The 27,708-nt window shown below is 43.2% G+C and overlaps 1 protein-coding gene across 2 annotated transcripts in view; it reads right to left on the reverse strand.

Annotated features, from left to right (window-relative positions):
* Positions 1-27,708, reverse strand: part of FAM171A1 (family with sequence similarity 171 member A1) — a 101,517-nt gene that overhangs the window by 44,992 nt on the left and 28,817 nt on the right. For both annotated transcript variants that reach the window (XM_084858969.1, XM_084858970.1), the window contains exon 2: positions 5,380-5,607. In XM_084858969.1, the coding sequence (XP_084715095.1) occupies positions 5,380-5,607 (228 nt within the window). The remainder of the gene's footprint in view (positions 1-5,379; positions 5,608-27,708) is intronic.

Here is a 27,708-nt window from a genome sequence, read left to right on the forward strand (position 1 = left end):
TAGCAAACATGTCTCCAATGACCAGTTTGCATTATACTCAATATTTTGGAAAGCAGAATCATAAGCAATCCACACTTTTGCTTTTTCTATATAACATCAGAAGTAGGATTCATCTCATCAAGGATGATCTCTGCTAATCCCTCACTTTGTCCATTACAGGAGAAGGGGAGTGGGGGAAGCCAGGCGTGCACCCTTTCAACTTGTTTTCCCCACTTACACAAGCCATTTAAACTGGCCCGAACTGAGCAAAAGCAGCAAAAATACAACAGAGAACAGCGACCCGATTTGAGCCTGATCAGGTTTTCTTTGGGAAAGACAGAGTTGCCTAGCCAAGATTTTCCTGCTAGAGAACATACCAAATGTTAGGCTAGAAACTATTACAGTGGAAAGGTTTTGTTCTGTGGACATGCAAAGAGAAAACAGGAGCAGAAGTGTTTTCCATAAATAAAGCATGGTGTTGTCTGAGTTTGGAAAAATGCCTGCAACACTTTGGAATAACTCTCAGTTGCCTGGTCCAGTCAATAGCAACCAACAACCCCTATCCATGATAGGTCTCACTTGTCCACATATGGGTACAAGTCTGAAAAATGGCATGCACACATAACCTTCAATACACAGAGGCCTGCATAGTGCTGCCAATATTACAGATAAAAACTGGGAACCAAGTATGCAGTCTGGACCTTTGCATGTTCAATTTTACATTCATATGCCCTATTCAAATATTACACCCATGCATGAGCATACAGTTGCTATAGAGGTGGGACAGATGTCCTCTCACTCCCCCATCCTATTTACCTATGCTCAAAGTAGACCTATGTACAGAAAAAATATGCCAAAGTATGTCATAAAAGATCAGCACTGAAACGCAAATTCAGTGAATACAGCACAGCTTTTCTAAGAACTAGGAAAGGTGCCCTCCAAACTTCTACCAGAACTTGCACCACATTGACATGTTTAAAATCTAATAAATAAAAATCTAAAAGAAAAGTCTGGATTTTCCAGAAACTGTTTAATGATTTTTCTCCAGCAAAAATGAAGGAACTGCGTGTCAATACCGCTGAATACCAATCTGCAGGAAGATTTCTATTTTTTTTTTAAATCAGAGGTTCTTCCCCTCAAAAATGCTAAACATTGTCAACAAAGGTGGAAAATCACTACTAGTATTTAAAATAGTAACAGATATCTCATCAATATTCAGTTAAACAGGGGTAGACAACCTGGCACCCTCCTGATGTTTTAGACTACAATTCCTATAAACCCCAGCCAGCATGGCCACTTGTCAAGAATTATGTAATCCAAAACATTGGGAGGGCACCAGGTTGCCTACCTCTGATTTAAACAAAATATGTATATAGATTTTTTTTAGTATACCTATAAAACATTTGAATTTCTAGAATGCTCTGCTAAGCATTAATGAATTCACCCTATAAATCAGAATCTTCTCAAATTACAGCTGTTCCATCATAATAATTTCCTTCCTCATATAAAGTCTCATACTAAAAACGCCTACCAGGCACAATGTACTACAAGCAGAATAAATTATATAGGAAGTAGCAGGAAAGGATAGAATTAGAATAATTATTTTCTCTTTTTTTTGCACATAATTTTATTTGCAAGGATGAAAACCAAAGCAATTCTAAGAGTTTGAAAGACGAACAAAATATACCAATGCTTTTTCCTCTCAGTCACTGAAACAAAACAACACAAATAACCTATGAATGTTCCTGAGTTTTTCTGCATAATAATAATTTGACCCCTTTTGTCAGGTTTTCAGTTATTTGTAAAAATTAATATATAATAATTAAAAATCACATTTGTAGTTGTTCTTATAAAGATGTTCCAGAAATAACAGCATGACACATAGAATAAGACTGCAATCCTATATAAAGTTACCAGAGAGTAAGTCACATTGACCTCAATGTGACTTACTTCTAAGCAGACTTGTTGGATTGCAGTGTTAGTCTCTAAAAAAAATCAGTGTTTTTTAACAAATCCAAAATAATCTTAATTAAAGTACTCTTACCAAAATAATGCCATCAATCAATAAAGAAAACTAACCCAACATGTTGACTATATACTTACATAAATTACATAGTTACTTATTCACTGCTTGGCTATAAGGCTGCGATTCTATAACCACTTACCTGAGTGTAAGCCACACTGAATTCAATGGGACTAACCTCTGAGTAGACATGTATAAGATTGTGCTGTCCTATACTTTAATGTGTTATGGTATACTGTATATCAACCTTCCGCAACCTGAACAGGATCTATACTACTGATCCTTCCATGTGTCAGACATTTCTGCAAAACAGAATCATTGCTGTGGTGGCAGATGCTAATAAATACAGTGCAGTATCCACTGTGTTTATAAAGCAATGAAATGTCACACATAAATACAACTGTGGGAGAAAAGGAGTTCCCTTTTTTTGTTTAACTCAGCTGACAAAAAGCGGAGCTTCAATGGTGAGCAGCAAAGGAGGTTTTAAAGTAACTTCTATGGTAATTCTGAGTTCCACCGTACGCGCGCAGTCAAAAGTAGACACACACACCCCAAATAAAAGAGGAGAAAGATGGGGGGTGTTCCAGGGACCTGGGGGAGCATCCCAGGGACCATAGGATGGCTCAGGAATCCCCTTCCGAGGTCAGAGACAGTGCTCCGACCTCAGAAGGGGGAGTTGGAGATCTGACCCTCGGCCCTGCCCCCTTGCAGCTGGCATGGAGAGAACAGTGACAGCTGTGTCTCAAAGGTCAGAAAATCAACCTCGGAGACGGGGAAAGGGGGGTGTTTCAGTGGGCAGTGAGGGGAGGAGACCAGAGAGGCCAGGATACGATTTATCCTGAGCCTCCTCCAGCCTCCTCCCCTCCCCCTCCGAAGCACCCTCGCTAACAAAAACAACACAGAATGGAGGATGGGGAGGCAAAGATTGCCTCTGCTGCTCTTCCTGCTTTGCCAACTTCAGCACGGCAAGGCATAGGAATCTTGGAAGCCTCCTAGTTCAGGGGCTTCTGAGCAGCAAGGGCACAGTCCATAGCCTGGTTCTAACCCAGTGGGTTAATTGTGTTAAACTGATTTTTGTATGTATTGGTTCTACCTCTGCATTGTCATGCATTGTAAATATTCTTGTGACAGGTGAAGTTATGTCCACTTCATACCATTAACGGTGCATGCCCAGGCTGTTGGCACACACAGGGAGCTCAGTACTCATTGGACTGGTTCCAGACTTAAGTCCTCTATCTAACTCAAGTCCCACTGATTTCAGTGGGTATACTTTAAGTATGACTAAGTCTGGATCCAACCAGACTTAGAATACCCCCCGAGAGCTCCTGGCAACACCTCTGTCCAGCAGTGGGCTACAAGGTAACTTGTGCTGAGTTGCGATTGTGCCAATGCCTTGCATGCAGCCACCTCTTTGTGTGACAGCAGGGGGTTGACTTCATAGGAACATAGGAAGCTGCCTTATACTGAGCCAGACCCTTGGTTCATTCAGCCCAGTATTGTTGACACTGACTGGCAGCGGCTCTCCAGGCTTTCAGGCAGGAGATTTTCCTGCCCTACCTGGAGATACCAGGGAGTGAACCTGGGACCATCTGTGTGAAAAGCATGTGCTCTGCTGCTGAGCTATGGCTCCTCCCAACTTCAGCATAAACAATGGCTGTCATGCTATTTGTGATTGAAAGAACCAGCCCCAACTCACAATTTCACCTCATACTCACAGTGAAAAGCTATTCCGTGTAAGTATTTGGGGCCTATCGTTACCCATAACTTGTCATAGCAGTTAGAAGTGTAAGGCCCTGGTAATTATATGAAATAGTTTTTGAACGGTTCCCTCACTGAGGGCACAACACAGACAAACAAAACTTTTGTTTGACCCCCAGATCTCCCTCTTTTCTGCTTTGTCATCAGAAGTCCTCAATCTCATTTACTCTTGTTTCAGGCCTTGCATGCTTTCAAGTGGAATAACTTTTACCATTAGCGTTTCCTCCAACAGACCATAGCTCTTGGCTAAGCTTAAGAATCCCTTGTTTTACCTCCATTCAAAGCATGCACCCGGTTGGCAGTATTTGAACCAAAGAAAGCCAGGGGAGGGGGGCTGCACACTGATATGTCTACAGCATTTTAAAACTTGTGGCTTGGATTAATTTATTATTAATCTTAAAACAGCATGAATTTGCACCATGCATGCTTCTTTTATTTTTATTCTCTCATTTGGCCATTTAGAAAGGAACTAAGTGCAAATAAGGGGACAAAATAATGGCTCCTTCTCACTGAAAGTGGTGGCAAAATGCCTAATGAACTCAACAGAGAATGCTCAAACAAGCGTTTCTTTCAGAAACACGCACTTATTTCGAGTGCCTTCTCTCTTGAAAATACTTGGATACGCAACAAACCCAGTACAGATTTCAATGACTTGTCAAAACCTCCACAAATTTGGTTGCTTCCTCAAAAATCGATATTAAAAGCAAAACATGCACTCTAAAGACCTCTATATAAAAGAAATATGGGCTAAAATTAAAAGGGGGGATTTCCCCCTTCTATGCACTAATGGCACTCTTGAATCCTTCCCACTTCCTCCACCAAACTTTTTATTAGAAGTGGAAGAAACTATATAGTCTAGTTCTGTGTTCCTCAAATAGAACCATGGGGACAGAAGGATCTTTGGATGCCGCTACAAAGGCAACAGTTCACACAAACACCCTGACTTGTATAGGGATAGAACTGTGCACCGTACATGATCTGTGGCCACAGCTACTTATCAGTTTGAGAACCACTGCTCTAGTTAACACATGGCTTTTGTTTTCGAGCATGCCAGACCAGTCAGCCTTGGAGTGGTCTTTTTAACACAAAAATGGAGGTAATACTTCATTTGCTTTCCTCTGTTTCCCCCTTGCCTCCTCCAAGAGGGCATCCTTTTTCCTTTGTGCATGACACACACTAAAATCTGATGTTATTGTTGGGTTGGATCCAGATGTAGTCATACTTAAGAATAGACCCATTGAGATCTAAGTATGACTACGTTTGGATCCAACCCATTGCCTGCAGGTTTCCATGATTATTTTGAGTTTACATCTAAAGGTTAGGGACAACTTTAATATTCTCCCCCTTTGGATCCTTCCCTTCCTTTCCATTTGACTAGTTTTTAAATGGTAAGTTTCCTCAAATTAAATTTTATTTAATCTTGTAAAGTCACATGCACATCACACGAGGTATAATAGCTCCAGTGTTAATAGTGAAGGATAAGGAAGAGGTCAATTTTTCCAGAGGGGTGAAAACTGTGAATTTTATCTGTATTGTTTGTTTTTAAACACCGCATACAATTTAGTATCCCTCCCTTAAAAGTAAAATCTTACCTCAGAACAAAAATAAAGATCTCTTACCAGGCAATCTTATAGGTTTCCATGGTGCAGAATTTGGCACATAAGCATGCTTAGTCGCAGTAACGATCAGGTGACTGCCCAGCTTATACTGAAACTTGATGAATGCCGTGCCATCTGCTCCTGAGGTCCCAGAAGCAATGGGGATCTGGTTGGTAAAAATCTCAATAAAGGCTTCGGTGACGGGCTGATGTGTGCTGGCATCACTTACGTGGACCTTCAGAGTCACTTCTGCAAGAAAAGCACCACAGCGATCAGCCCTCGGGTAAGCTTTATCATTTCATGTTTTCCAAAAACAAAAAGGAAAAGCAAATGCAATGAGGGAACAGAAACACCTATTCCTACTCTTGGAGTGTTTGTGAGAACGTTACAGGAGTGGTATAGTGGTAAATTCTGAAGGGCGGGAGCTCATTATGACAGCTCCTGTAGCCACGCCCCACAGGAGAATCCACAAGCCAGGGGTGGGGAACACTTTTGGGCCTGGGGGCCAGATTGCCCTCAGTTCCCCTCTGTGGGCTGGATTATGTCAGGAGCCCCTACACCCTGATGTCATCAGGTGGCTTCACTCCAGCCAGGCCTTCACCGGGTGGGATATTTTTTACCTCTGTCCCCTTCCCTGGCTCAATCATGCCACCTCCCAAAAGGGGGAGTGGTTCACCAGAGGCCCCAAGGACCTGTCTGGTGGGCCAACTTCAGCTCATGGGCAAGAGGTACCCCATCTCTGCCATAGAGAGAGAGAGAGGATTTGCATCACGAAGTATCCCTGTGGCACAGTGGTGTAGTAGTAAATTTTGAAGTGCAGGAGCTCATCCTGACAGCCCCTACAGCTATGCCCTCAAGGAGAATCCACACTCACGCCCCCAGGAATGGTATATATACAGTTTGCATCTGACATGTGGACACTCATTAACCATCTTACTTGTTCTTTAGAGTAGAACTGTGGTAAGATTATGCTGGTGGCAAAACAACTAGACAGACTGCATCTTACAAACCTTTGAAAGAGACATTATCAGCTTTACTTCAGCTGTAAGCCCAGCCCAAATCTTTGCAACCCATTCTATGTGAATGTTCCAAAGCAAATGCAAAGCTGCGTTTGTGAAGTGAAGGACCGAACATTTAATGCTTGGCAGAATTAAACAGCAAAAATTACTCCGGGGGGTGGGGGTAGGGATGAGCAAGTGATAAACTATGGTAGACAAGGTAAGACAAAGTTCAAAAAGCAGGAACAGAGCATGAAGAGGAACAGAAAAATATGGTATCGCTGGAGCAGCAATGTGGCATGACTGCAGGCCAAAAACCACTGCTACAAATGCACAGGCTGTGTCCATTACATCACACTTTAAAATCGCATCCGTCCATAACATAGGAGGCCAGCACAAGTTGCATAGCTACGATGTCCGTAGGATGAGATTCTAATGCTGACCCAGCAGCGTCACCTTCACCATCCCAGGTCCTGTGTGAACTCAGATCCAAGCATTGCAAGTCACCTTATCTTATACACATTAGTGGATTACAATCCAAAGAGACTCATGATTATACCTTTCACATGGAATGGGTTGCAAATCTATCTATCTATCTATCTATCTATCCATCCATCATCCATCCATCATCTATCTATCTATCTATCTATCTATCTATCTATCTATCTATCTATCAGTTTCTTTTCTGGCGGGTCCTTCATCAAATTCCCAAAGTGCTTTTTTAAAAACAAAATTTTAAAACAAGACTTAATTTGGCAAAATAACTACCAGGAAAAAAAATCCTAGAAAAACTCCAGTGTACCTGTAGAAGTTCTGCATACATACCTCTGGATTGCAACCATAGTAACAAAGTACTAAAGAGTAATTTCTAATATACAAAAAGCTGTCATTATCAAAACATGTTTGAGAAGTTGGTCTGATCTTGTTTTAGAACAGCCTCCTCCAACCTGGTGCCTCCCCCCAGTGTGTTGGCCTGAAATTTCCATCAGCCCCAACCAACATGGCCATTTGGTCACACTGGGTAGGATGAAGTGCTTTTTAGTCCTATGAATCTGGAAGGCACCAGGTTGGGGAAGGCTGTTCTAGAAACCAGGACCATCTATAGATACCTTCAGGTGCTCAATGTACATTTCTACTTGAAGTTCCTGAATCTTTAAGGAAGCCTTATGCAACCAATATCGCTTGCTAAAACACAACATGTTATTTACAGCATCAGTCACGATCCAAAATTCACCCTAAGAACAAGTACTTGCTGTGCAGATTTCTCAGCCTCCTACACATGCTCCATTCTCCAATAATACCACCATGGCAACAGCATAGGATTGAAAAACCAGCCATCCACATTCTTGTATTCTATGCAGTAAAAATGCATAAAGCCAATACAACTTGACATCTACCACATTCATGCTCTTTGTATACTAGCGCTGCTCCAGAAACTAACCAAATCTACAGCTCTGAGCCTCTCACTAAATCTCAATCAGGTATACTTAAAAATCCTACACTGATAGGACATTGGTTAGTTTCATGAGTAACCAACTCATTTACTCATTACTCTAGATGATCCAAGAACCCAAAGTGTCAGAGACAGCAGCTTCAAGATACTGATTGGATTCAGACGATCATGGGGGTGAAAGAGGCCATCATGACTTCTCCCCCCCCCCCATGCATGCTGCATGGGTGCAGTTTGCATAATTACCTGCGGTACATGGCAGAGGTGGCTTTCTATCCAGGCCACATCCCATGGCTTGTACTAGGGGTTGTGGTGTTGGTAAGAAGCCACCCCTGCTGCACACTGCACTGCATTTGGATGACATGGCAACCCATGCTGCATCGCAGGTAATAGTGCAGATCATGCTCGCACATGCAGCATGCATGGGGAGAGAAACCACGATGACTTCTTTTACACCCATGATCATCCAAACGCGGCCATTATGAGATGTGCCAACAAAGGGATGTGAGTGTGTCACACTTTGGTTGCACTTCCAGCGTAATGTCTGAAGAAGAATGGGATTGCACATGCCTGTTAGCATGGGGACACTGTCCTGAGTAAAATATTTTGGAGGTGCTAAGGGTGAAGACACTTGTCACTTTTTTAGATCAGTGGAGTCATTGCTGATTGACTGCCCTCATAATGGCCAAGCACCCTCTCCTGAGCATTTTTGAAATGGTTTTTACTTAATACAAAAAAGCATGTATCACCTCACTTTCCCTACCAGCAACGCTGTGGGGTGGTGAAAACCTGGATTCATACAGTAGTGGGATGGGTGACAGAGAAAAATGCTGAGACCAAACTAGCATGTGGTACGTCCAGGCTACCAGGACCCCTGATCCCTGAAAAGGGTGGTGTTGGGGAAACTAGTGAGCAATTTCTAAAACAAGAACTAGGATTTATTTAACAGCGAATGGAAAAGGGGAGTGGGGAGGAAGCAAAACAAACATTCAAATGAACTAACGATTTAAAGCAAGTCTCTAAACAATAACATGAAAGTAGTCCAATAGTTGTATGGTCTACAAATGTAGGTTATTTTTTTTTAAGACCTGTCTCTATCTGTGCAGTTCTGGACTCAAAGATAACTGTAGGCCTTAGTTATTGACAGTTGATTATGTATCCATTTATCAGCCATAGCCAACCTGGCACCCTCCAGATGTTCTGGACTACAATTCCCATCAGCCCCAGTAATCATGGCCAATTGTCAGGGATTATGGGAGTTATAGTCCAAAAGATTTGGAGGACATCAGGTTGGGGAAGGCTGTATATGTCTTTATCCATTCATATATCTAGATAAAGCAAGGGTGGGCAACTTGTAGCCCTCCAGATGTTTTGGACTACAAACCCCATCATCCCTCACCATTGGCTATGCTGGCTAGAGCTGATGGGAGTTGTAGGTCAAAATATTTGGAGGTCTGCAAGATGCCCACTCCTGATATAGTGAGAGATGGACAGCTAACCTGAGATATGGGCAGAGGAATGAGACTGAGGGTTGAGCCAGATTCGATTAGGTGGCATGTCTGTTTATCATTTCATTTGCAAATCCAGGCTCACCCTGAGCTGCGGAATGCACCACGAGCTGTCTTTTAATATTATGTCCGTCTTCCCCTGATTGCTAAACATATAAACAGCCCTGCTAAATCAGAAGAAAAGGTCCATCTAGTCCAGCAGCATGCTTTCCACTGCAGCCAACCAGATGTGTCCAGGAAGCCCACAAGCAGGATGTGGGTGTGAAGGCAACAGTCTTCTGTCATCATGGTTTCCCAGCAACTGGTATTAAGAGGCACACTGCCTCTGAAAATGGAGTCTCCATATAGCCATGAGAGCTCATAGCCACTGATAGATCAACCCTCCATAAATGTAATTCCTACCACCACAATGTACACTGAATTCCTGTTCTCCATGACCACGTGGATAATTGTTTGCATCCGTCTGTTGGTGTCCTTTGCCCTCGTATTTGAAACATGCTACAGCTTTCCCCAACCTGGTACCCTCCAGATGTACCAGGCTGGGGACTGCAACTTGCAGCCAGCATGGCTATGGCCACATCTGGACGGTACAAGATTGGGGAAGGATGAATCCATTGAAGGTTGTAGTTCACACACTCAGAATGATTCAGAAATTCCTAGCAAATTGAAATGCTGTATATATGGAAGAAGAAGCATGCTAATTAAGGAGACTTACTTGTGCTTTGCATTTTACAAGCTGTAAAGCAAGTAGCAAAATGAACTTTCATTTTTTAAAAACCATAAGAAACCTAAGTTCTTAGATCTTAAAACTAGATAGGCCATGAGCCGTTAGCATTTATTTTCCCTTTGACTTGATGATCCATTTAGAAGAACCAGTGTAGCAAAGAATAATGAGGCATGCAGGAAAAAGAAGCATGAGACAATAATAAAGGGAGGGTGAACGTTATGGTTACTTACAAAAGACTGTTCAGAAGCACAGATTCTTAAATTACACATTATAAACAGAAAGAAGAACCGTGTGAAAGAAACAGATCTTCCATATTTGGAAGAAGACTGAAGATTCCAAAGCAGCGAACAACTGATGAACACAGCTATGCAGATGAAAGTAGTAAAAAGAGCTAGAAGATTGTGTAGCTTGAAGTAAGAGGAAGGGGACACGATAATCAAGAGGTCTTCACTGTAATGATCTGCTTCTGTGCACTCTCTTGTGATAACTGGTCTGACTAGCTGAAAGAGGCTGCAGTGAGTTTCCCTGGACTCAGCTCAGGAAGCTCATGGCTTGAGTAGAGTTGCTGCTGGAGGACACTGCTTGGGAAGTGTTCAAGCAGAGGGGCTATACTGGGTCTCCCCGAACTCCACTAGGGAGACGCCTGGTCGATGCCACCGGGGGAGGACTCCAACCAGAACCTTCAGCTGACAGCCTCCAGCATCTGACCACTTGCTGACCCCACAGGCTGACCCAGGAGACCAATGGAGAGGCACTACAAATCCCTTCTCTCGAGGCTAGTCCAGTGGTCTGAACAACTTGTTGCTTTCCTTATCTGGAACTTGACCTCCAGTCTGCCTGTCATTACCTCTCTGCATCTGGCCATTTAGCTCTCCATCTGCCCAGAGTGGTTTGTGACTCTGGACCATCTCCAACCACATCTCCTGCCTCTGGACCATCTGATCAGTGCCTACCTGTGGCAAATGCAAACTCCGCAAGCTAAAGCCCAGTTCTGACACTTGGCTCCACCAGTGGGGCTGTAACAGTTCTCCCCAGACTCTGCCTCTGTGATGCCTAAAAGGGGGTCGGGAGGAAGCTTCCTCCCTTTTGCCTTTGGACCCTGAAGCCATAATGTATTTATGAAACAAACCAGCAGAACAATCTAAGGTTTGGAGTCAGCTTGTTTAGCAGTTGCTTTAAACCACAGTTCCTGGTTTATAGGTAACCACAAGCCATGAATCATAAAAATTGAATCGTATTTAAATCCTCCTTTTGGCCATGTGGGAGCAGGAGAGGAGAGCATACAAGCCCGAAGCTTGGCTCCCAGAGGCTCTTCCACATTGCGCTAAACTCTGGCTTTGCATTCCGTGCAAACACAGCTAATACTGAGTGGTCAGTTGCCCAGTGTGTCAACCCTAACTGCAGCGCCATGGAGGGAAACTGTGCACCTGCAAAATCTTTCTAAAATCCCAGAACTGTGTTGTTTTTTAAAAGAATACGTAGACTGCATATAGCTAGCAATATTGTAGATCTGTGAGAGAGGAAACAGGCACAGATATAGGTCGCATTTAGCGGTCACACCAACTACACACACTCCTAACGTTTACATTCCTTCTCCTTGAGCTCCTTGGGTAATTATACCCTACTTGTTTTTACAAGTTAGACAGCAAACCAAAACCACTAAGCTTTGGTCAAATATAGTTCTGCAAGTCTAACTCTCCTTTGCTATTGCTAAATTTGTTCTTGCGTGTAAAGAAAACAAGACAGCTATGGGTTATCATTTGGGAAAAGGCATATTCAAAAGACAAGGAAATCCAAAACCTACAATCCTTTTCTGCATTCTTAATCTGATTGTTTAAGAGTTAAGCAAAAACCTACACTTGATTCGATAAATCCTCTTTGCTCCATCTGTTTGGCAAACTCAGATTTTCCCCTGTTTAAAACATGTTTCCCCAAAACAGTGGGGGGTAGGGTGGGGGCTGTCAATGAAAATGTCCCAGAGCAGCAACTTGAAATAGTTACTTGGCAAGCGGCTACGTTCCTTGGCTGCCAGAAAAACACTGGCGCATGGAGGACCGAGACATGAGCTTTCAGTATAGGCCCAGAATGTGTTTGGGTAACACATACTCAACATGATGTTTGCCTTAAGACTTTCCAGGTGGGATCCTGATTTCCAAGTATCCTTCTTTACTGAGGCAGAGAAATAGTGGCACGACCATGACTTAAGGTAGGTTGATGCCACTTCCTTGTCTGACCCTACCCTATCCCCTACGCTCCCTTGAGTGTCTTGCTGCACAAGTGCCTATAAATGCTGAAGCTACTTTTACAATGAAATGCACAATTTAATAGTTTAAGCTTAAGGTTTTCTTGTTAAAATATAAAGTTTTAAACTCTCCACTGACATCAGACAGGTATCTACAATTTTGACTATGAGACCTATCTCTTTACACAGGCAACGAAGCACCTCTGCACATGGAGAGGGAGAGAAATTAAAACACAATACTGAACAGCAGCAGAGAGATTGGAAATGGTGCAGCCAGCTGTTGGACCCACCAATCAGATCCGCAGTATACCCAGAAAGGGAAGGAAGTGGAAAGGAAGAAACCTGTTTAGAAATAGAGAACAGACTCTCTCCCAAAAAAGTCACTCCAGGTTTTTCTGGCATCTTAATTTGGCTGCTGTAATTCAGCCTCCTTCCCTTGCTTGCCAAGATCAGGCCCATCATCAGGTGTTGGCAAGGCCGGGCAGCTGCCAAGGGCCCAGGGGCTCATAAGGGCCCATCTCTGCCAACCCTAAGAATCCCGGAGAGCCATGTTGGCTGGAGAAAGCGGCCAGTGCAGCCCTTCAGAGAGCCAGCCACGCCCAAATGCCTGGCTCTGAGGGGGTCCTTCCCCAGAGCCAGGCATTGTGGAGACTGGAGAGGTGCCCCAGGAGACTGCCTGGCCCAGGACACCTCTCCGGATGAGCAGCTGCCTTTCCCCCAGAACAGCTGCCCGTCCTCTGTTTAGCCAGAGCTAACAGAGGACAGGCAGCTGTTCTGGAGGAAAGGTATTCCTGGAGATCACCCACAATGCATGCGATGTCCTGGGACACCTCTTCAGTCTCCACAATACCTAACTCTGAGGAAGGTCCCCATCAGAGCCAGACATTTGGTGACAGATTGCAGTAGCCAGAGGGGGTGAGTGAGAGGAAGGGAGGGAAGGAGAGAAGGTGGCGGCAGCAAACTGAGCAAGGATGCGGGTCTGTGAGGGAGTAGGTGGCAGCAGCGGGCAGAGGGGCTGGGTGAGTGGGGGAAGCTGGTAGCCACGAGTGAAGTGAGTAGGTGGGTAGGTATGAGTGAGGGAGAGGCGGTAGCGAGCAGAGAGGGGGTGACTGCACAGGGGGGTGGCAGCAAGTGGAGGAGGCCTTTGGCAGCACCATGCCTGAGTGCACTCTGAAGTCTGGCCCTGGCCAACATCAAAGTCTCTCTTGGCCTTGGCCTATTTGGTGAGTGGGTCTGTATAATTTGGTTGGGATCCTGGCTAAGTCAGTGGCTCTTAGTTCCCGCTGAAATCAATGGGACTTCCACCGACTTTGTCTGAATTCAACCCTTTGATTGGTCAGCACACTGTGCAGACCACTGACGTTCATCCATTGTCCAATGAGAACAAACGAGGCCTCATGCACATCAGGTCAGACTGGGCTTAAATGTCAAATGTTCTTGTTCTGAAAAAACAATCCAATCCTTATCTTGCAGTCTCCAGTTTGTTATCACGTTCAATGAGCTGGTCAGAGGCACCTTGAAAACAAGAAACAGAGCTGTTGGTAAGTCAGAAGCTCTTGATTCACATCTATTTAAAAAAAAAACGTGCTGCATAACAACTATGTCAGGTATTCAGGGGTGGACAGATGTTACATTGCAATTCTTTTCTTACTCTTATATCCCCCTTTTCCTTCAAGAAGCTCAAGAATGCATCATATTTAGAGTAGATCCACTGAAATCAATGGGTCCTGAGCTAATCTAGAAGAATTCTATTTTAATTTGTAAAAACAGGGACAGTATATGAACAATGCTTAATATGGCATAGTCTGTGGATGTTGTTAAGTGATTATGATGAACCCGAAACTCAGAAATAGCAATAGCCTTATTCGTGGACCTGGCTTTGGTCTTTCTAGTTGTCATGCACGGCACACCATAATATCATTTCCAAATGTGTTTTATATCTCTTACTGAAGGTAGGCAGAATGTAGATCTGGATTGACTGGTAGATCTTTTGAGAGATTTGAAGTAGATCAGCAAGGATTTCTGACAGCCAATTGTTTAACAGCAGCAGCAACAAAATGACTCCCACTTTCTCTAAATTAAAGTACTGAAATGAAGAAAGCTTGGGGTAACTACGAGTGGATGTTTGTGTGCAAAGGCTGTGAGCTCTGCTCCAAACCAATTACTGAGCTCAGGATTCTTTAATTCTAAGGGTGCAATTCTATCGCGATGCTGGTAAGCCTCCGAACTCGGAGGTTTACGAGCATCCAGTGCAGAGCGGGAGGAGCAGTGGAGGCAATCTTTGCCTCCCTGTTTCTCCCGCTCTGCGTTTTAGCTAGAATGCCTTTTTCGCCTGTCTAGCTGGAGCATGTTGGAGGGGGAGGGAATAATAGAATAGTAGGGTTGGAAGAGGCCTATAAGACCATCAATCCAACCCCCTGCTCAATGCAGGAATCCAAGTCAAAGCATCCCTGACAGATGGCTGTCCAGCTTCATCTTGAATGCCTCCAGTGTGGGAGAGCCCACTACCTCCCTAGGGAATTGGTTCCATTGTCGTATTGCTCTCACAGTCAAGAAGTTTTTCCTGATGTTCAGCCGGAATCTGGCTTCCTGTAACTTGAGCCCATGATTCCGTGTCCTGCACTCTGGGATGATCAAGAAGAGATCCTGGCCTTCCTCTCTGTGACAACCTTTCAAGTACTTGAAGAGTGCTGTCATATCTCCCCTCAGTCTTCTCTTCTCAAGGCTAAACATGCCCAGGTCTTTCAGTCTCTCCTCATAGGGCTTTGCTTCCAGTCCCCTGATCATCTTCGTTACCGGAGGCTGGAAGGCCTCAGGACAGCTCACATCCTGGCCTCTCCAGTTCCGGCCCCTCCCACCAAAACACCTCCTTTACCCCCTCTCCGAGGTCGCTTTTGTGACCTTGGAGAGGCAGCTGGCGGGGTTCTCTCTGCACCAGCTGCAAGGGGAAGGGGGCGGGAAGCACAGATTCCTGGCTCAGAGGTTAGAGTGCTGTCTCCACCCTCAGATCTGGGAATCCGAAGTATACCATGGCCTCCCAGACACAGTCTAGGGGCCATAGGGTTGCTCCCTATGTGTATGTCTTTGCACCAGGCTCCGGTTGGTGGATTCTAGCAAAAAACAAAGTAGATCCCATAAGCCTGAAGTTTGCCCACCCTGTCTTATTGCATGATACCATAAGAAATTATTGGGTTGAAAATGGATGGTTTGAACTTGCCACATGTCAAATATTCTGTGGAATATAGGAAAAAGAAATTCTAGGTTTTTTTACAAAATAAACACTCTCCATTTCATAAGAGTTTCTTGAAAAAGGGTTGAAAAATATGAGAAAGCTACCACAATATTTTAAGAAATTAGGCATTAATTGCCCAATTTGCATGCAAATTAACTGATAATACAATAAATTTCTAACAGGTTAAAAAATGTTCATCTAGGCTTTAACAAAGGTTTCCCTCCACTCTACAGAGTATCTTTTGAATAAGCCTTTCTGTTTTCTGAATTAATATTAAATACTTAATCCACACATGACTGTCAGCAGCAGCTAAGGGAGCAATCCTATGGCCACTAGTCAGCGGCTACACAGCCACAGGATATCTGGTTTTCTGGGAACCTACCTTCCCTCCCTTCCGCGCTGCCTCACAGGCAGCGTGGAGAAGCCCCATCCCCTGTGCTTGCAAGAGGAGCATGGAGCAGCCGAAACGGGGCGTGCCAGGGGGCGTTCCGGGGCGGGAAGGGTGGAAATGCTGATACAACACATCTAATGTGTCGTCCGGCAGCCTCCTCCCCAGCTCAGCTGTCTAGCCGAAAATGCAGGGCAAGAGGAGTGCGGAGGGAACGATCCCCTCCGTGCTTCTCCTGCCCTGCATTGGATAGGCGGTCGCCTCCAAGTTCGGAGGTGGCGGCCTATCTGCATAGGATTGCTAGCCCTAAGTCATGTGGATGTTAATTACTTAGCAAAAGCAAAGCTGGGTCATAAGCTGAAGAGAACTCTTAGCGGGCAATCTATTCTGAAACAATATATTGAAAACTTTTAAAGATCTGATATTTGTAGAGGCAAAAAACAAAATTTAGGAAACTTTACAAACATGGGAAACTGACTTATACCCAGCTAGACGAATTTACCAACTAGCCCAGTATAATGAATTTGGCTTGCAATCCTATACACACTTACCTGAGATTAAGTCCTGAACTCAATGGGACTTACTTCTGAGTAGACATGTTTAAGATTGTGCCGCAAAGCTACTAAAGTTCAGTTTTGTATCACCTTGGATTTTTGGCATTTAAAACATCTGAACCCAAGGGAGGCTAAGTTCTCTCCCTCTCTGCTATCCTTCTGCCAGCAGGCAAAACTGACTTTATTCAAGAAGGCCTGTAAGTGCATCTGTTGGGTTGGGTACTGTTTTTATTCTGTAACCATTTTTATTATATTTTAATATATGGTTTTATTTGTTTTAACCTATTTTATTTTTCTCTGTAAGCTGCCTTGGGTGCTGGTTTTTGGTAGAAAGGCAGGGTTCCAAAATAAACAAACAAACAAATAAAATAAACATTATGCCTAATGCTGCATCTGTGAACATTTTGCCCTAAAATCTGTAACTTCTCATGAATATATATATATAGAGAGAGAGAGAGAAAGAGAGAGAGAGAGAGAGAGAGAGAGAGAAAGTACACACATACATGTATACAAAATGATAATACATAGTAGGATTACTATAATACTTAGAAAATAAATTTTAAAAATGCCTCAGTAAACATAGGAAACATACTTATGCCACACAGGTGGGCAACTTGTAGGCCAAAAAAATCTGGAGGGCCACAACGCCCATGATCCTTCACCATTGGCTATGCTGGCTAGGGCTGATGTGAGTTGTGGACCAAAATATCTTGAGGGCCACAAGTTGCCCAGCAGGTCAGACTGCTTGCCCATCTAGCCCAGTAGTGTTTGCTCTGACTGGGAGAAGCTTCCCAGTGTCTTGGCAGAGGTCTTTTCCTTCACTTGCTACCTGATCCTTTGTAAATAGAGAAACCAGGAATTGAACCTGAGGCCTTCTGCATGCAAAGCATTTGCTCTATCATTGAGCAATGGCCCCTCGCTTATAACTTTGAGATATACCCATATTCTTGTCTAACATTATTCAAAAGCAACTCTATACCTACCCAAATTCTGCAACCCCCAAGGAGTTGAGAATGTGGACTATCAAAGGCTATATAACTATATAGCGCTATCAATGGCTGCTAGTCATGATAGCTATATGTTACCTTCAGTATCAGAAGCAGTATGCCTCTCTATACCAGTTGCTGGGGAACATGGGCACGAGGGTGCTACTGGACTTAAGTCCTACTTGTGGGCTTTCCATAGGCAGGTGGTTGGCTCCTGTATGAACAGAATGTTGTACTAGATGGGCCTTCAGTCTGATTCAGCAGGGCTCTTCTTATGGTCTTATGACTATTACATGTACTACCACCGAGATAATCCCTGCATTTTGTAGATGAAGCAACAGAAACAGAAAGAGGAGCCAAACAGCCATATAGGGAGCATCTTGGAGAATTAATTGACAGGCTGATTCCCTTTCCCAGCAATTTAACCATAAATCTCCTCAGCACATGAGCTCAATTTAATCCAAGACCAGTGAACCTGTGTCCCTACAGATGTTCTCAAATTCCCATCAGCCCCAGCCAGCCTGGCCAATGATGAAGGATGATGGGAGTAGTAGTCCATCAACATCTGGAGGGCCATAGGTTCCCAGCACTGATTTAATCTGTTGTGACTCAGTACCAGTGGTGTTTCTCTGTGGCTGAGATAGCCACTCCTGTTTTGGCCACGAAGAATCAAGCTATTCTTCAGGTAACACAAAGCATATTATTTTGGAACAAATTCTAATGATGCTAAAAAGATCCTCTTGAGTTATTTACTTATTTATTTCATTTCTATACTGCCCAATAGCTGACGCTCTCTGACCAAATTTGCATGGGAATCTGTCTGGAACATAGGCCTTTAAAAAAGAACTCACACTGCAAGCTACCCTAATATGGCTATGCAAAATTTAGTATGAAACTAATGCAGTTCACTTATTCATGTATTGAATCTAACCTTGTTTTCCTACATATATGCCTTAACATATCTAGGCTTTTATGTTATTTCTGCACTCAGTAATGTTTATGTCTTTGTATTCAATGTAATTTGAAAATTTTAATTAAACTGCTACGCAGCCACCTTCCAGATAATTAATAGAGATATTAAATTACAGGACTGGTACAGAAAACCTCTTTAGCCATTACTATAATAAAACTCCTCTAGCATAACCTTCAGTCATTTATAGTAGCCATCATTTATGTTTCCATCCAGTTTTCAATGTCACACTGGCCCCCACCCTCCTTCCAATCATTGTGAATTATCCTTCAAATGAATGCTTCCACCTAGGCTACAGGATCCACAATGAACAACAATGACAGGGTAACCAAAAGAGTAATTTTTAGAGCCAGGGGACATGCTAACCATTTGTTGGGAACTCATGTCTTGGCACAGACAGCAATTAAGAAAAATGTAACAATTTCCTTTCCAAAGCAGACACCTGACTGTTCTGAAAACAGGTGTGGGTGGGAAATCAATAGAATTTAAAAGAATATTAATGACCACTGCATTCACTGAAATTTAGTATCATTTGTTAAAATGAACCCACACATATTAGTGGAAGTTGAAATATTTAAGCTGAATCATATGGAAATATTTATTTAATAGCTACTTTGTTCTTTTCATAAAAAGACCAAAATATTGTTCAAGGCAACAACTACAGTTTCTTCCACATGCTGAAAGACATTCTCCCCTTGCTTCCCCAAAAGAACATGAGAAGAGCCATGGTGGATCAGACCAAGGGTCCATCTAGTCCAGCATTCTATTCACACAGTGGCCAACCAGCTGCCCACGGGAAACCCAAAAGCAGGACATGAGTGCAACAGCGCCCTCCCACCCATGTTCCCCAGCAACTGATATACATAGGCATACTGACACTGACACTGGAGGTAGCATACAGCCATCAGGGCTAGTAGCCATTGATAGCCTTCTCCTCCAGGAATTTGTCTAACCCCCTTTTTAAAGCCACCCAAATTGGGGGGCCATCACCATATCTTGTAGTAGCAAATTCCATAGTTTAACTATTCGTTGTGTGAAGAAGCACTTTCTTTTATCTGCCCCGAAGGATTCAGCTGCATCCATGAAACTGCTGTGTGTGCAGATTCCATTTCACTAGAGAGGAAAGCAGCGTGCACGTATAACTTTATTAAAGCACATCCAACCCAGGGGCGGGGAACCTTTTTCAGCCCGAGGGCTGAATGCTAATCTGAAAAAAGCCTCAGAGGCCACATTCTATCGGTGGGTGTGGCCAAAGGCAGAAGGGGTGGGGCCAAAATGTTATTATTACCAATTTTATGTCTACTCAAAAGTAAGCAGGACAAGGCTTCTGTATGTCTACTCAGAAGTAAGCCTGACTGAATAACTAAGCAGCACTTTCAAATGCATTCAAATAACAAGCCTCTGCATGTCTACACAGAAGAAAGTATGAGCATATCTGCTCACAGGTAAGCAGGGCAAGATTCTGCATGCCTCCTCACAAGGAAGCAGGACAAGCCCCTGCAGGACAAGCCTCAGAAGTAAGTAGAGCTGAGTCACTCAGCAGCTTCCTCCAGAGGTGCCACCTGCTCGCCCCTCCAAGGGAAAGCTCTTCTCTTTTATCACCTGCTGATTCAAGGCTATACAGTGACAAAGACTCCCTTTCTTGCTGTACAGAAGCGAAAAGCTCTTATCTTTGAGGAGCTGCTGATTGGAGATAAGAGCTTTTTCCTGCCAGGAGAGGGGTACAGTCTGGGGAAGATGCTGACCGGCTGAATCTGATCTAACCCAGCAACCTGAGGAAGCTCACCAGCTGGATACAGCAGAGATAACCATCCCTCTTGTCTGTTCCCCAGCATCAGAGGCATGCTGCCTAGGGCCAGGGATCACTCACTGGCCACCTTCACACGTAGCAATAAGCCAAAATTGCTGGCTTATCCTGATTTACTGTGAATGAGAAGCATGCCAGTGCACTCTGCTTGCTCATGTCCACTCCTCCATGCAAGTGGATAAAACCACTCAGAAGTGGGAAGCTTCACATGACATCCAAACCCTGGCTCCTGGTTTCTCCTAAACTAGCTGGTCTTGTAAGCCAGGAATAAATGAATTTTAAAAAAGGGAAGAATGAAGTGGAAGAAACAGGCTGTGTTCACCAGTGCATTGGTCATTTAGAGTAAACCAGGATAAGCCAACAGTTCTAGCTTACCATTATGTGCAAACACTCCTGCTCTTACAAAATATGGCTAGCAGCCACCATCGATGAAACTCCATCTATTAACATGACAAATCCCGTTTTAAAGCCAACTGCGTCTGTGGCCATCGCAACATCCCATGGCAACGAATTCTAAAAATTAATTATGAATCTACTGACATTTAGTTTCATTGGAGGACCAGAAGTTCAAGTGTTTTGAGAGGCAATTTCTCTCTGCATGCCATTTGTAGTTCTATAAATCTTTATAATATTCTCCGCCCGTCCAGTTGTCTTTTTTCCAACTTAAATGCCCCCACTTTGTCCAACCTCTTTCCATAACTGCAAGAACAAAATAAAATGAACATTGTGGATAAAAAGTTATAAATGCACTCCACAGGCCAAATTCTGAATGAATGGTGAAATGGTCCTCTATAACCATATTCCTAACCCAAATGTTCAAGAAAAGAATGTCAGCATTTGCAATCTGATCAATAAATCCATTTTCTCATTAATAGAGAGTACTCAATCATCTCAAATTGCATCAATGATGGCACACAAGGTATTGACAACTGGTGGGCCATTAAACTGGAGTACAAAGTAGCATCTTTAATGCATCAATTTCCCTTCTTCCTGAGAAAATATTATTACTACTTATTCGATGTCAAAAAGTCAGTTTATCACTGAGATGTTTACAACATCACAAACAATGGTAAAATAGTGAGGGGAGGGGATTACATGGTCTTCACTGTACAGCAACTGACAAATTCTGGTTTGGCATACAAGCCAGTAATAATTTTTGGTCACCACTGATGCCTCCCCTCCCCATTGGCTATGCTGGCTGGGAATTATGGGAGTTGCAGTCCAAAAACATCTGGAGGGCACCAGGTGGCGGAAAGATGTGCTAAAGAGACAACATCTTCATTTTGAAATCAATGTTTTTGAATACTTTAGATATATGTTTGTTAATTTGATAGAGGATATTCCCAACTGAAAATGTAAGCTCAATAATGGACTCCAAGGAATAATAATTGAAATGTTAATGTAACAGAGGAAAGACCAATGTGTTTTGGGGAAGTCCAAACTATGCTTCCATTGAGAACAAAATGTCACCTTTGTTTACTGATGTTTTGGAATTTGGGAAGGATACAGTGCAAATATACACAGGGTTTGTGTTATACTGCCTAGCCTGATCTCTCCCTAACAATATGGCTTGACACTAGCCTTCGCTCACACAATTACACCCATGTTTGAACAGACTTGTGTGCTAGGTTTTAGAGATCTAAAGGCCAATTCTGTTCCTGTGGAAGCAAAATGAGGTCATTCTTATACTATAAAACTCCCAGAGGCGAGTCCAAAAGTGCTTTATTTGCTAAGCAAAGTAAAAAGACACAATGAATGGAGAAAAGAATTCCCTTGTCGTTTATTTGAATTCAACCAAACTCATTGTACAGATGTAACCCCCCCACACACAAAAAACAATTTGAAGCAGTTTTCAAGCCTCCAAGTTTATTCTTTCCCCCCTCTTTAATTATTCCCAATTTAAGAGGCAGTGATAGTTCTGACTATGGCTCAACCGCCCTGAAAAGAACAAGAGGAAAGGGGCGAAATGAGAAATGATTTTCAATTATATACGATGATCCCTCAGTACAGTCCACAAAATGGAATGCTACCCTGACATACACAGATAAGCAGCGCTAATATGTACTTTTTATATGATTACATAAAATGTACATTTCAAATACACCTTTACACTGCAAGAGTTTATCTGCCTGAATCTGCAGCCTCCAAAGTAAGTAATTTGTCAATAAGCAAAAGCTTCCCAGCTCCTTTTCATTTCAGTTTGTTAAGTTCTTAAAGAATAATATATCTGCCTGTGTATCCAAGCTTCTTTATATATTATTTAAGCATTTGAGAACATAGTAATGGAAGAACATCATGGAAGAGATTTTAAACTAGCATTAAAGCAGCCTGAATAGTGAGTTACAAAGTTCAGTGCCTCTCCATCACTACAGAGAAATAAGACAGATCAATAGATACACAAATAAATATACAAATGCTGACATGCACGTGGCATAAACACACACAGACACTCACAAGCAGCTCGTGATTATACTATTTTTCAAATAAGTAGAAAACTGACAACTTGAAAATCTCTTCTATGGCATTTTAGTAAGGTTTCTCACACAAGTCTTTAGGGCAATATCTTTGCCTTCCAGGCTATAATTCCATCTTCCCCAACCTGGTGCCCTCCAGATGTTCTGGACTACAACTCCCAGCATCTATAGGAAAACTTAAAATCATGTGTTTGACAAAAGGTTAATTCCCTCAGAGGTTCTCTTCTCACAAAGGAAAAAAATTGGGTAGAAGGCCTATATTGACCGTAATTGTCACTGGGGTCTGTCTAAGAACAGAAGCTACAGTCGTAAGTTCTTAAAAGTTCTTTTAAAACTTAAAATCATGTGTTTGACAAAAGGTTAATTCCCTCAGAGGTTCTCTTCTCACAAAGGAAAAAAATTGGGTAGAAGGCCTATATTGACCGTAATTGTCACTGGGGTCTGTCTAAGAACAGAAGCTACAGTTGTAAGTTCTTAAAAGTTCTTTTAAAACTTAAAATCATGTGTTTGACAAAAGGTTAATTCTCTCAGAGGTTCTCTTCTCACAAAGGAAAAAAATTGGGTAGAAGGCCTATATTGACCGTAATTGGGTAGAAGGCCTATATTGACCGTAATTGGGTATATTGACCGTATATTGGGTATATTGACCGTAATTGGGTAGAAGGCCTATATTGACCGTAATTGTCACTGGGGTCTGTCTAAGAACAGAAGCTACAGTTGTAAGTTCACAGTTGATTGTAACTTCTGAAACAAAGGATAATAGTGGGCCAACTTCCAAAATATTATGTTTCCTACCGTGGATATACCTCCTGTCTAATCTCACTGTTTGATCTTTTTCTTAATATATGCATTGTAGAAATGTAGCTTAAAACAGCAACGACGTTCTAAGTTGTTGTTGTTGTTAAGTTATATTCAAAGGCCAGCATCCTCATGAGATGCATTTTGGTTATTTACACTGAGGGAAGCTTCTGGATTTAGGAAAATAATCACAGATACAGAGCTTCACAGTATTGCTAACCACACTCGCCATAGTGAGTAGTCAGCCAGCCTCAGGCAAACATGATGAGCCCCAGACCCCTGCCATCCCTGGAGTTATAGGAGGAGGAGATGATCCCTGCCCCGCTTTCCAAAACTAGAAGACGCCTGGGATTTGTTTTGGCTCTGTGCTTCCTTGCACTCAGATCACGGCAAGCATGGAGCTCAAACAAACCCTTTCTGCCTCCCCTTTCTGGCTCTGAGACGGGTTAGGAAAGCTGAGGCATGCCAGCTTGCCTTTGTGCTTGCTGGGCATGCCAAGTACTTGCCAAGTAGGAAAAGGTAGCATTAGGATTGACACAGCTTTGCTTTATTCTAAATTGACCCTACTCTTGCCCCATGAGTGGACGGTGGGAGGCGTAGGTGGGGGCAAGCTTGTCACTTGGAGAGGAGAGGAGGTGACTGTCACTGACCTCGTGCTGTATTTTTCAAAGTACAGGCATGGACCCGGCAGCCAAAAATCTGTTATGGGCTGCCAAGGCCAACCAAGATTTGTGGAACCCTGAACATTTATATTTTAGAAATCAAAACCCATAAAAGTGGCCACAGTCTGGGGTATCAAGAGAGAAATCGACAGTGGGAGACCAGGGAAAGGAAACTGTGTTAGGGACATAGAGCTACATGCACAACAGTTAAGGACAGAGCTATATGTTAGATTAGGGTTGCGAACCTCAGGCCTGGGGGTCAAATCTGACCAGCCTGGGGCCAAATCGAGTCCTCCATGCCCCCTTCCCCAGCCCCACCCTCTTTCCCCCAACCACCAATTGTTTGGTGGTTTCCTGGTTTTTGAGCAGTTTGGTCCTCATTCTAAAAGGTTGAAATGCCTCTCCTGTGGCTTAGTTACTAGCAATAAGGGCTTTAAACTAAAATATGCTGGTATTTTTTGTATTTTTGGCCCCACCCCCTACACCTTCAGCCCCACGCACCACTGGAATGCTGCTCCCGAGAGCTCCTCTAAAACAGAATTTAGACCTTGGCTTGAAAGAAGTCCCCACCCATGTTAGATGCACAGTGCCTTCCGAATTCTCCCAGAGAGCTTTGCAGAATTTTGAGGAGAAGGAACCACTTAGACCACAATGTATGTGATATTTCACTGAGGTCCTCTCTCTCTCTCTCTCTCTCTCTCTCTCTCATTCTCTCTCTCTCTCTCTCTCTCTCACACACACACACACACTCACCCCCCCCCCCCAAACAGATTTTTACTTACAGGAATTTTTATGGCCTTAAAGGGATTCCCCCCACACCGCGGCAGAGCTATATGTTAACAGCTGTTGAATAACCTGTACATGGCCACAATAATTGTCCCACGCACAGATAAGAACCAAGGCTTATTCTAGTAGTTTTATTCTAAATTAAGCCTCCTTGTCCTTCTGTAGCCTTGCTCACTAACAGCCCACAGACCCTTATTAAACCCCAAGGCCCAAAGTTTTACACCAGAACATCCTGTGACATCATAATAACGCAAATGATGTTGGGAGCTTCATTTTTCTCCCCCCCTCCCAACCCGCCCCCTGATTCTTAACAAGGACCCAAATGTCTTTGCAGGCTGTCACAATGCCTCCACAATGAACAGTTCAAGATTGTCAAGCACAATGTCAATTTCCAGCAGTTTGCTCATGCGCAGAGAATATATAAACCCACATCAGCACAAAGCACAATATTCAAGTCTCTCAAACATCATTATCCAACCATTCAACAAGTGCCACTTGGCAATCTTGGCTGTCAGCAAATCTGGAGTCATACTGAATTATTCTCGCATATCATTTAGAAGTTCTTGGAGCATATTTCATGGCCACTGTTTGTTTATAGTGGGGGATTTGACAGATTTGAATCCTCAAACTTTGCCTTCTCAAATATGTATTAAAGGAAACAAAGATGGCATTTCGTGAAAATGGGACCGTCATGGCACAGAATGCTGGATTTATCAAAATATGGACTTGATGAAATGTGGTCTCCAGATATTCCACTGATTACTAATAGAGTGACTCAGGGAATGCCTGTCATTAATAGCCCAAATGGATAACTGCATAGCCCTAAAGTTACACTGGGGAGGAGGCCTGGGCATATATGCAAACCCCACCAACATCCCTGCTGCGCTTAGAGATCTTCATGCATTCAGCTGAATGCACTTACAAAGCCCATTGCATCCGGAAGCCCAGATACAGCAGAGTTCCTGAACACGGGTAGGGGTGTAAGCATGTTCAGCTGAACACAGTTATAAATCCTTTTCAGATCTTCATGAGTAATGTGCAAAGACTTTTTAAGAGTAGCCAGATATGAGGGACATTGGAGGTGGGGCTTGTGTGCATGACCACATCCCCTTCCCAGTAAGCCTTCATGTGTTACAGATGAACGCATGCATGTGCATCACATTTCACCAAGATCTAGAAACAGAACACCTAGACATCCATAGTCCGTGATATTAAGTAAGAATACATTTGGGATTAGGGGATGCAAAACGTTTTAGTAAGTAATAAAATACAACATCCGTGTATTTTGTAGAAGAGGACCTTTGCTTGTTTAGTTAGGGATATGCAAAGATTGTAGGGGGCAGCAAACATTTCAGGGGTACCATAACCATTTTAGGAGATAACATTTGTGATGAACATCTGGTGCCTCCAGACTGCTATCCCTGACAGTCCTAAGTAAACATGTCTACAATCAGAGATAGAGATACAGAGGCACAAACACATAATACATACATACATTTGTTGTTGTTGTTGTTCAGTCGTGTCCGACTCTTCGTGACCCATGGACCGTAGCACGCCAGGCCTTCCTGTCCTGCGCACTCTCCTGGACTGTGCTCAGGTTCATATTCATTGCATCGGTGATGCTATCTAGCCATCTCATCCTCTGCCGTCCCCTTCTCCTTTTGCCTTCAGTCTTTCCCAGCATCAGGGTCTTTTCCAGAGAGTTTTCTTTTCGCATTAGGTGGCCAAAATATTTGAGCTTCAGCTTCAGTATACTTACTTACTTACTTACTTAATTAATTACATTGATATCTCAGTTTTTTTCCTCCTTAAGGAACCCAAGGCAGTGTACACAGTCCTCCTCCTCCATTTTATCCTCACAACAACAACCCTGTGAGGTGGGTTGGGTTGAGAGTCTGTGATTGGGCCAAAGTCACCCAGTGAGCTTCCATGGCTGAGTGGAGACTAGAACCCGGATCTCCAGACTCCCAGTCCAACACTCTAGCCACTACACCACACTGGCTCTCGTATAGGCACGGGATCTTGGTTTGATTGCAAATTATGGTTTGCTAAAAATAACACAGTTGAAGCTTACACATGAAAGAGAGAATGTGTGAGCTCAAGGCTTGCTGCAGTTAATTCATGATCTTCCAAACCATGGTTTGGAACCATGTGACCTTGAGTTAATCAATATCTCTTGGATTCAGCTCACCATCTATACAACTGGAATAACAGTGGCCTGCTTTAGTGTGTTGCTGTGTGACAGATCTGAAAGGCTGTATTCAGATGTAACATTAAGCCAGGAGTGAGGAACCTATGGCCTTCCAGATGTTCTAGTCCAACAACTTCCATCATCCCTGCCCACTGGCAATGCTGCCTGGGGTTGATGAGAGGTGATGTCCAACAACACCTAGAGAGACACAGGTCCCCCACTCCTGTGCTGAGCCATAGTTTGGTTTAACCATGGTTTGTTGAACAAGCTAGGATCTGGCTCACAGATATTCAAACTGTGGCTTATTTCACAGAGGAGGCGGAGGGTCAAAAAATACCAACATCGGGTAACACAAACCTTAGGTCTCTGTGATAACCTAAGGACTAACAAGATATCACTACATTCTCTTACATTGTTTTAAAAATACACACATTTTTGTTCAGTACTAAAACTTTACTGATGAGCAAGCAGAGGTACAGGTGTCAGCAATAACTTGGGTCGTTAGGATATAAAAGGGAGAGTGGGTGGGTCATTGCAGAAACAGAATTTGATAGGAACTGAGTGGGTTGGTAGCAGT

The sequence above is a fragment of the Heloderma suspectum genome, chromosome 5 (genome assembly GCF_057233095.1).
Source record: "Heloderma suspectum isolate Gila_16-S chromosome 5, 16-S_ref, whole genome shotgun sequence".
NCBI lineage: Eukaryota > Metazoa > Chordata > Lepidosauria > Squamata > Helodermatidae > Heloderma > Heloderma suspectum.